The sequence below is a fragment of the Mesoplodon densirostris genome, chromosome 18 (assembly GCF_025265405.1).
Source record: "Mesoplodon densirostris isolate mMesDen1 chromosome 18, mMesDen1 primary haplotype, whole genome shotgun sequence".
Lineage (NCBI taxonomy): Eukaryota > Metazoa > Chordata > Mammalia > Artiodactyla > Ziphiidae > Mesoplodon > Mesoplodon densirostris.
Genome location: NC_082678.1, coordinates 14011981 through 14022625, shown reverse-complemented (window position 1 = coordinate 14022625; position 10645 = coordinate 14011981). Strand labels below are relative to the sequence as shown.

At 53.0% G+C, this 10645-nt stretch overlaps 1 protein-coding gene across 1 annotated transcript; it reads right to left on the bottom strand.

Moving 5' to 3' along the window:
* Positions 1 to 1654: 1654 nt before the first annotated feature.
* Positions 1655 to 2578, bottom strand: MYADML2 (myeloid associated differentiation marker like 2). The gene has a single exon (XM_060082620.1). The coding sequence runs from the start codon at positions 2576 to 2578 to the stop codon at positions 1655 to 1657; it is 924 nt and encodes a 307-aa protein (XP_059938603.1).
* Between the last annotated feature and the right edge of the window lie 8067 nt (positions 2579 to 10645).

Sequence of the window (10645 nt, the reverse complement as noted above, 5' to 3'; positions counted from 1 at the left end):
GCCCTCAGGACACCTCAGGACACAGGGGTCCCTGCCCCCTCAGGGATCTGCTGCTGAAGACAGGCCTCTCCAGGTAAAGGACCCCTGTGCGTGTGCCCTCCCCAGCGGGCGGGCGGGCCACTTCTCTCACAGTGTGCATGGCGGCAGCACAGGGAGCCCTTGGACCCCGTGCCTAACAGCTGCTTGGGCTCTGCTGCCACGGGTGTAGCAGCCCCTCTGCCCACTGCTATGCCCAGGGCCCTTGGAAACCCCGGCGGTGGTGGTGAGTGCCGAAAGCTCCCCGCCCCCATCCTCCCCTTGCTGTCACCCACCTGGGGAGAGGACACTACTTGCTCAGGAGACCACTCTTACCCCCAGAGTGCCCCAGCCCTCCCACAGCTGCCTCCTTCCTCAGCCAAGCCCAGTCTAGGCTCTTCTCTGGGAACATGCTGGTGGATGGCCCAGGAGGTAACAGCTGGCCACCACCCACTCTGACTACCACCCCCTAAGCAGAAACTTCTCCATGCAAATCAGCGTTGGTGTTTATTTCCTGTTCAAGGCCAGGGGCCAGTCTATGGGCTGAGCGGCTGCTGTGCTTCGGCAGCTAGTGCGCTGCTCTGGGCTGGCCCAGTCTGGGTTCTTGAGTGGGAGAAGCTGCCTGGAGTGTGGAGGGCAATGGCCCCAGCAGGCCCTCGTGGTTGGCAGCCAGGCAAATGAACACTTGAACACAGGTGGTGAGCCTGTGAGCACCAGGGCGATGCCTGATGCCCAGGCTCCATGCCCCAGTGGCTGCCCCAGGCTGGTCCTCCCCTGGGTCAGGGCTGCCCTAGGCCAGCCCCCCGGGGCCCATGGCAGGCACTGCAGAAGCTGCCACATCGGGGCAGACAGCGGGGGCCCAGTGGTGGCTCCCTGCCTGGGTGGGAACCCAGCTTCTCCTTAGCACGCTGTGCTCTCGTCAGTGTTGCCGGCCCCATGGGTCCCTCCAAGCCTGCACTGTCTCCAGCTTGATGAGACTGCCCTGTGTGACCACACCAGAGTCCTTGCTCAGCTTCCAAAGCTGTGGCCGCTCAGAGGCGGCAAGGCGGGGTCCTGATTCCCAGCTCCTCCTCGAGTTGGCACAGATGCCCCAGCAGGGCCCTGCTTGGATAGCTGTCCTTCCAGGGTTCCAGGAACTGCCCCTTCAAGGCTAGAGGAAGCGCAGGCTCACCACACTCCTTTTCCACACTACTTAGTTTACTCAGCCCAAATGTGGTCTCCAGACGTTTATGGATGCTTGGGGCCAACTTCTTAATCCTAGCCTCAGGGTCCCCATCTGCAAAGTGGGTCACAACAGCACCTGCTTCAAAGTCTTCTCATGTGTTACAGTGACCAGCACTGAGGAAGGGTGTGCCAGCAAATGAAGAGAGATGGAGAGAGACAGAGAGAGACAAAGACAGAGAGATAGACAGAGAGGGAGAGAGAGGGGCTGGGAGTTGCCTGGCAGAGACTCCTTCCCCGTGACCTGTCCCCCCTCCACCCCTCCCTGAGCTGAGCTGCTGAGCACTGCCAGAAGCCCAGTCATGGCTCCACTGGCTGCCTCCCTCTGGCTTGTCCCTGGAGGTCTGGGTTCACCTGGGTCCCCTCATGGTGCCTGAGCCCCTGGAGAGCAGAGGTGGGTGGGCTGCTGCCTGTCGGGCTACAAGGTAGGCACAAAGCGGATCCTCTGGGAGTAAGCCAAGTCGGCGATGTAGAGGAGCAGGTTGACATAGGTGAAGGTGGCCACCACCAGCTGGCTGTCCCAGGGGCAGCTGCCCCTCAGGCAGTCGGGGGGGCGCCCAGGCTCACCGTACTTGGGGTCGAAGCAGAAGACGGGCCAGATCACTGCAGCGCTGAGGTAGAGGAGCACAGCCAGGAAGGTATACACCACCACGACACGGTCGAAGGGGCAGCCCAGGCCCCCCGTGTGGCCCATCACGCTCAGGGCCACCACGGCCACTGTGGCCAGGAAGCACAGGCTGTAGACGGCCACACACCACTGGGTGGCCACGTAGCGCCCGTAGCGGCTGTCGTGGACCAGCGCCCCAAATATGATGCAGGCCACAAAGGCCTGGACGATCTTGAGGAGTCCCGACACCGTGGCCATGTAGCTGGCCACCTGGCCTGGCCGGGCCCGGGTCAGGGCCACCTCCGTGGCATAGGCCAGGAAGAGGAGCCCGGCGAAGATGCTGGCTGCTATGCGGAAGTCCCTGGCTGTGCAGCCCGCGGGCTCGGGTGGGCACTCCAGCTGGGCGAAGTACAGTGGGTAGATGACCGCAGCTGTGGCGGACAGCAGCGTGGCCAGCATGGCAAAGGCTGCTGTGAAGTTTCCCCAGGACAGGCGCAGGCAGCTGTGCAGCCGGGTGAACTCACAAGCCACCACCAGGACCGAGAGTGCGAAGCAGAAGCCCCAGGCGGCCATGCAGAAGGTGCCCTGGACGCCATCGAAGCCGCCCCGGTGGGCCACCAGGCTGAAGGTGGTGCAGCCAAAGGCCAGCTGCAGCACGCGGGCTGTGCCCACAGGCGATGTCACAGCGCCCAGGTGCAGGTACCCACCCCCGGGGGGCTCCATGGTGCTGCCCATGTGGCCGGCCGCGTCTCTGCTTCACACAGTGCCTAGTGGCTCCGGAGCCTGCGGCAGCAGCATATGCCAGCAGCCTGCAGTGGCAGTGACGCTGGTGACATTGCAGCAGAGCAGCCTCTCCACCGCCTGTGTGGGGAGGGCCGAGGCCCCCCCAGCTCTATAAATAGGTGACCGTGATCAGAGCCCCGGAATAGCAGCTTGCGTGCCTGTGCCTGTCCCTATCCAGGAGGGACATCTGACCCTTGTGATCCACCGAGCCCCTGCCAGGACCATTAACCCCTTGGCTGCTGGCACCGCCCCCACCTCCAAAGCACCTGCTTCTGTCGGTCAGTGGGTGCCACTGCCCATGGGGGAGGGGGAGGGAGAAGAGCAGAGAGGACCAGGCAACCCAGCTCCAGCAGCTTCAAGGCTGGCCTTGCTGGGGGAGGGGCACAGGGAGGAGAGGGTGGCAGTGGGGGATCTGGGAGGCCTGCAGGGCTCGGTTCAGAGCTGAGATGGTTTCAGGACCCCGTTGGCATTGTCCCTTGGCCCACACTCAGCTCTGATTCCTGGGAGGTGGTGGGAAAGGGGAGTGGAGATCCTGTGCCCCACTCCCAAAGGTGGCCACCCTCATTCTTCTCACAGCCCCCAGCCTGACCTGGGGGAGTTAAGTTTTAGTTATTATTTGGGGGGGTCATAAAGGAGCACTTGACTTGTCTCTCCTAGACATGTAAACACTGAGGAAAAACTCAACTCTCCCATTTTTAGTCTAAAATATTAAAAATATATGAAATGTTTTTGAAAAGGAAAAGAAATTTTTCTGACTGTAAAAGTAGTACATGCTCAGGCCCAATCAGTACAGAAAAAGAGAAAGAAAGATTGCCAGTAATTAATCTGCCTGTGATTAATTTGCCTGTAATTCTATCTCCTAGATTCAACCCCTATGAACATCCCGTGTATACAGTTGGCCCTCTGTATCCACAGGTTCCCTATCCACAGATTCAACCAACAGCAGATTGAAAATATTGGGGGAAAAAATTCCAGAAAATTCCAAAAACCAAAACTTGAATTTGGCATGAGCCAGGAACTATTTACATAGCATTGACTTTCTATTAGGTATTATAAGTCATCTAGAGATAAGTTAAAGTATATGGGAGGGGAATTCCCTGGCAGTCCAGTGGTTAGGACTTGGGACTTTCACTGCCATGTCCCTAGGTTCAATCCCTGGTCGGGTGACTAAGATCCCACAAGCCGAGCAATTGAACCAATAAATAAATAAATAAAAATAAAATAAAGTGTACGGGAGGATGTGCATAAGTTATACACAAATACTATGCCATTTTATACAAGGGACTTGGGCATCAGTGGATTTTGGTATCCTTGGGGGTCCTGGAACCAATCCCCTCTGACACTATATATACAGCCTTATGTGTATTTCCCCCAACTTTTCGTTTAGGAAAATTTCAAATTTACAGAAGAGTTGCAAAATAGCACATGAACACTCATATATCTTTCACCCAGATTTAAGAATTATTAATATTTTGGGACTTCCCTGGTGGTTCAGTGGTTAAGACTCCATGCTTCCACTGCAGAGGGCACAGGGTTCAATCCCTGGTCAGGGGAGTTCCGCATGCCGTGGGTTGCAGCCAAAAAAAAAAAGAATTATTGGGGCTTCCCTGGTGGCGCAGTGGTTGAGAGTCCGCCTGCCGATGCAGGGGACGCGGGTTCGTGCCCCAGTCCAGGAAGATCCCACATGCCGCAGAGTGGCTGGGCCCGTGAGCCATGGCTGCTGAGCCTGCACATCCAGAGCCTGTGCTCCACAACGGGAGAGGCCCGCATACCGCAAAAAAAAAAAAAAAGAATTATTAATACTTTGCCCTGTTTGTGCTCTCTCTCCCCCCATTAATAATTAATAATAGGGCTTCCCTGGTGGCGCAGTGGTTGAGAGTCCGCCTGCCGATGCAGGGGACACGGGTTCGTGCCCCGGTCTGGGAAGATCCCACGTGCCGTGGAGCGGCTGGGCCCGTGAGCCATGGCCACCGAGCCTGCGCGTCCGGAGCCTGTGCTCCGCAACGGGAGAGGCCGCAACAGTGAGAGGCCCGCGTACAGAAAAAAAAAAATAATAATAATAATAATTAATAATAACATTAATTAATTCTGGAGATATAACAATTCTCCCCTAGATACTTCCACGGACACCTCCTAAAAGCAAGGCCGTTTTCCTACAGAACCTGAACACAGCGACCACACTTGGGAAATTGACGAATGATCACCTAATACACAGTCTTGCAGTTTCCCCCACCTGCCCCCAAACTACACTTTATAGCATTTTTAATTTTTGCACCAGGATCTGATTGGAATTATACATTGTATTTGGCTGTCAGGTCTCTCATTTTCCTTTATTCTGGAATAGCCTCTGCTTTTTTAATATTTCATAACACTGATTTTTTTCAAGTGTCCCAGCCAGCGGCCTCTAGAGCCCACGAGCCACAACTCCTGAGCCCGTGTGCCACAGCTACTGAAGCCTGCGCACCTAGAGCCGGTGCTATGCAGCAAGAGAAGCCACTGCAATGAGAAGCGCATACAATGCAACGAAGAGGAGCCCCCGCTCTCCACAGCTAGAGAAAGCCCACGCGCAGTAACAAAGACCCAACGCAACCAAAAATAAAAAAATAAAACTGATTCTTTAAAAAAATAATAAATAATTTAAAAATTATCAGCTTGGGGCTTCCTTGGCGGCACGGTGGTTGAGAGTCCACCTGCTGATGCAGGGGACACAGGTTCGTGCCCCGGTCCGGGAGGATCCCACATGCTGCGGAGCGGCTGGACCCTTGAGCCAAGGCCGCTGAGCCTGCACGTCCGGAGCCTGTGCTCCGCAACGGGAGAGGCCACAGCAGTGAGAGGCCCGCATACCGCAAAAAATAAATAAATAAAAATAAAATAAAATAAAAATAAAAATAAAAATTGAAAAAAGGACTTCCCTGGCAGTCCAGTGGTTAAGACTCCGAGTTTCCACTGCAGGGGGCACAGTTTCAGTCCCTGGTCGGGGAACTAAAATCCCGCATGCTGCACAGTGCGGCCAAAATAATTAAAAAGATTTAAAAAAAAAACTTGCTTTTACAAAATTTTTAAATAGACTTTATTTTCTAGAACGGCTGTAGCTGCAAAAACTGCACTGATAGAGCTCCCATATACCCCATATCCAGTGTGTTCTATTGGGAACACCTTTTTTTTTTTTTTTTTTTAATTCTCTTTATTATTTTATTTGGCTGCGCCACGCAGACTGCAGAATCTTAGTTCCTCGACCAGGGATTGAACCTGGGCCCCCTGCAGTGGAAGCATGGAGTCTTAACCGCTGGACCGCCAGGGAATTCCCCTATTGGGAACATCTTATGGGACATTTGTTACAATTAATGAGCCAATATTGATAAATCATTATTAATAGACTATTATTAAGCAAAGTGAATAATACTTTATTCAGGTTTCCTCAGTTTTTTTTTTTTTTTTTTTTTTTTTTTTGCGGTATGCGGGCCTCTCACTGTTGTGGCCTCTCCCGTTGCGGAGCACAGGCTCCGGACGCGCAGGCTCAGCGGCCGTGGCTCACGGGCCCAGCTGCTCCGCGGCATGTGGGATCCTCCCGGACCGGGGCACGAACCCATGTCCCCTGCATCGGCAGGCGGACTCTCAACCACTGCGTCACCAGGGAAGCCCAGGTTTCCTCAGTTTTAACATCATGCCCTCCTGCTGCTCCAGGACTTGTCTTGGACCCCACGTGGGACATTTAGTCATCACGTTCTCCTCTGGCTGCTCTTGGCCGGGACGGTCTCTCAGACTTTCCTGGTTTGAACAACCCCGACGGTTTGAAGGAGGGCTGGGCAGGGATGTGCTGACTGTCCCTCTGCTAGTTTGTGTGATGTCTTTCTCAGTATTAGTCTGGGCTTGTGGATTTGGGGGAGGAAGACCACAGAGGGAAAGTGCCCTTCTCATTACATCCCTTCAGGGCCTGTGCTCTCAACATGACTCCTCACCGTGACTGTGCCCTTGGTCACCTGGCCGAGGTGTGTCTGTCAGTTGTCACCGCTGGGGAGTTCCTCTTTCTCCGCCTTTCCATCCTGTTCTCTCTGGGGGTGGGATGTCACCATGCGTGGCCCACACTTTAGGGGGGTGTATGCTTCACCTCCTTGACGGGACAGTATCGACATAAATTATTTGGAACTCTGCAAAGAGATTGTTTTTTCTCCCCCACTTAATTTCTTCAATTATTTAGTTATATCAGTATGGACTTGAGGACATTTATTTTATTTTTATTATTATTTTTAAATTTATTTAATTAATTTATTTATTTTTGGCTGCTCTGGGTCTTCGTTGCTGCGCCCAGGCTTTCTCTAGTTGTGGCGAGCGGGGGCTACTCTTTGTTGCGGTGCGCGGGCTTCTCATTGCGGTGGCTTCTCTTGTTGCAGAACACGGGCTCTAGGCGCGCAGGCTTCAGTAGTTGTAGCACACGGGCTTAGTAGTTGTGGCTCGCGGGCTCTAGAGCACAGGCTCAGTAGTTGTGGCGCACGGGCTTAGTTGCTCCGCGGCATGTGGGATCTTCCCAGACCAGGGCTCGAACCCGTGTCCCCTGCATTGGCAGGCGGATTCTTAACCACTGCGCCACCAGGGAAGCCTGACATTTATTTTATACTTTGAGTTATAGTCCAAACTACATTTTTTTGTTCTGTTGCTCAAAGCCTTCCGTGTGTCCCCTTACATACCCCCATCAATGGGGGTGGGGTTTGTTTTTCGGCACCTCCTCACTGCAGGCACTGCAAGATGCCTGGGGCTCATCCTGCACGTTTCCTGCTAGGTGTTTTCCAAGGAGCCCTGGTTCCTGTTATTGGAGATGGTGTAAGAGACTAAGATCTGGGTGCCAGGTGTGCTCATTGCTGCTGGGGTGAACTTTCACACATTGTAACAAGTATTTGTATGTACAAATAAAACAGTGTTATTCAAAATATATTTAAAGAATTTTCCTAAAAGGGCTTGCAAAGGTCATTAAAACTAGGTGGTACACATATATCAGGTTTTACCAAAACCTCTGGGTTTCTTCTCTTCACGTCTCCCTGTGGCTTTAAAATTTCCAGGAGTGTGTTATTACTTTTTTTTCTATTCCTTCTGATTAATGTTTTCATTCACTAAACAAGTTCTTCTGCAGTAGCTGCTGAGTGCCAGGCCTCGTTCTAGGCACTGAGAAACAGCAACGAACAAGGGAGACCAGAGTCTTTGTCCTCTTGGAGCTGCTGTTTTCATCACGTCACGTTAAGGGTCCGTGCTCTCAACATGGCTCATATCAAAACCAAGCAGAAAGCACCAAGAGTCCCATAGACTCCCTGCCCCTAACCAGGCACAGCCTCCCCATTATCTACATGCCCACCAGAGTGATGTACCATTGACTTTTTACCATCGATGGACCTACACTGATCTGTCATCATCACCCAGAGTCTACGGTTTACATCAGGATTCACTCTTGGTTTTGTACCTTCTATGAGTTTGGACAAATGTGTAATGACGTGTACCCACCATATTGTGGGGCCACACAGAGAGTTGTTTCTCTGCCCTAAGAGTCCTCTGTGCTCCACCTATTCATCCCCATCCTCACCCCTGGCAACGAGTGATCTTTTTACTGTCCCCATAGTTTTGCCTTTTCTAGAATGTCATAGAGTTGGAATCACACCATATGTAGCCTTTTCTGATTGGCTTCCTTCACTTAATAATATGCACTTAAGGTTCCTCCAGTCTCTTCATGGCTTGATAGCTCATTTCTTCTTAGCACTGAGTAACAGTACATTGTCTGGATGGACTGCAGTTTATTTACCCGTTCATGCACTGAATAGAAATCTTGGTTGCTTGTGTCCTGAGCATTTTTGCTGCTACGGGAAGCCTGTGATGTGGAAAATGTAAAGCAGCAACATTTCGAGAAAAGTTGGGAACTTCCTGGTGGTCCAGTGGTTAAGAATTCGAGCTTCCACTGCAGGGGACACAAGTTCAATCCCTGGTCAGGGAATTTAGATCCCACATGCCGCGTGGCACAGACAAAAAAATAGAAAAAGAAAAGTCAGGAAGTCAGTGTGTCATGTCGATGGCTCACTGAGCACTGCAGGTTTGGCATCACCCACTGTCCTTACGGGTCCTGGGCTCATTTTGCCACTAGTCTCCACGGTAAAGCAGAGGCCGGAGGTAGGCCTTTCTCCTCATGTTCCTTCTTTGTCAGGAACGTGGGGAGAAGGGATTTATTCATTTGGTGAAATCCCACCGGGCCTAACCCACAAGTATAACATTCAGTGGGCCTGGCATGCCTGAGACACACAAAGTTACCCTCTGACTCTTTTCAGCCCACCTCAAACAGAGCAAGACATCTGTCTGTGCTGATGTCACTGCCTGCCACCCTTCTCCACACAAGGAACTGGTCTTGCGCCAGCGCCTCCGGGGTCCCCCCCACCCAGCTCTGACCAAAGCGTGCGCCCCTCCCTCTGAACAAGTCTCCCCAGGTAGGTGAAGCCCAGGCCCCTTTCAGGTCCTCCCAGCCCCCTCTCCCGCTGGGAGCCCACTGTCGCATGGGGAGACCTGTCCATGGCCCTCCAGGGAGGTCAAGGATGGGGCTGCTCCCCCAAACCAGCAGCTACCCCTGGGTACCCCTTCTTTCATCTCCAGCCTTTTGCCACCCCCCTCCCTGACCTCACTGTTTCCCTTGGCCACTGGGACTCCATGGCTTCCCACAAGAGTGGCCACAGAGGAAACCATGATTGGGCCACTTAACTCCCCCTGGGGAAGCTGACATTGGTGATGAGTGGGCTGCAGGTGGGCCCAGAGCTGACAAGACCTCAGGGGACACCCCCAGTCTTGGCGCAGGTGAGACGATGGGGTCTCTGTGATTCTCCCCACCCTGGGACTGGGGCTGCAGACTCCCTGAGAGAGGCTGGGTGGTCGGAGGCTGGGAGCAGAGCCCAGGCATGAGTCCTCCCTCTGTCCCTTCAACCCTTCACATAGCCTCTTTGGGCCTCAGTTTCTTTATCTGTAAATTGGGGTTTTATAATAAGACCTACTTGCCCGGTGCCATGTGCGTGGGGCACTTAATGCAGGGAGTGCTGAGGAAGCCACGTCTGTTGGAGGGTCATGACCTGGCCACCTGGTGGGGGGAGCTTATCAGTGTGTCACTGAAACCACAGGTGCTTGCTTACTGTCTCTGACCCACATGCCACTTCTGGGTGCATCCCACAGAGACGACGGCGGCGTGCAGTGATGCTGACACAGGCTAGCCACGCTGCACCCTTCGTATCTGAAGAGGGTATGAAGCACAGAGCTCATTGCTCACTGGTAATGTCCCGCCAGCATGGAGCTCTCCGCGGCCCCAAGATGCAACGGGAAGTAGAAACCAGGCGACAAGTGTATGGCATGCAGTCACATGTGGAAGGAAAAGTAGTGTGTGTGTGTGTGTGTGTGTGTGTGTGTGTGTACGTGTTTATGGGAGGCCAGGTCCTCTGGGACTAGCCACAGATGCAGAGCCAAGGGCTGGCCAGAGGGAGAATTTTCACCCTCCAAAGCTTTGCTTGTTTCAAATTCTGGAACATGTGCATGTGTGATGTAGTGAAAATAAATACAATACAAACTTCTAAGAAAGTGTTAGCTGGGTAGGGAGTGTTTTGTGATAAAGTTTTGAAAGTGGAGGTTGCTGGTGGAGACAAACATTGTGGATGTACAAATGCTGAGTCATGCACCTAGAAATGGCGGGGTCGCGGCGTGAATGTCACCCCAAGAACAAAATAAAGAGGAAAGGGAGCTTAAAACCTTGCTGGGGGCTCACCTGAAACAAGCCCATCACTGCTGTTTGCTGAAACAATGAACAGGAGGAGCAGGGGTTGAAGGGCAAGAGGCCCCGTGGTCGCCCCCAGTCTCTCTGCCGCCCTGAGATGGGGGGAGTCGGAGTTGCGGGAGGGATGTGAAGTGGGCAAAGTGCTCCCTCAAATAAACACATCTACAGGGTGAGGCTCTTTTGTTATCTTTTTTCTTCATTATTTAAAAAAAATATGTTACAAAACAATATCATTCACT

Bases quoted from the DNA above. Each gene is read 5' to 3' on its own strand.
- MYADML2 (XM_060082620.1), bottom strand. From the start codon at position 2,578: ATGGGCAGCACCATGGAGCCCCCCGGGGGTGGGTACCTGCACCTGGGC.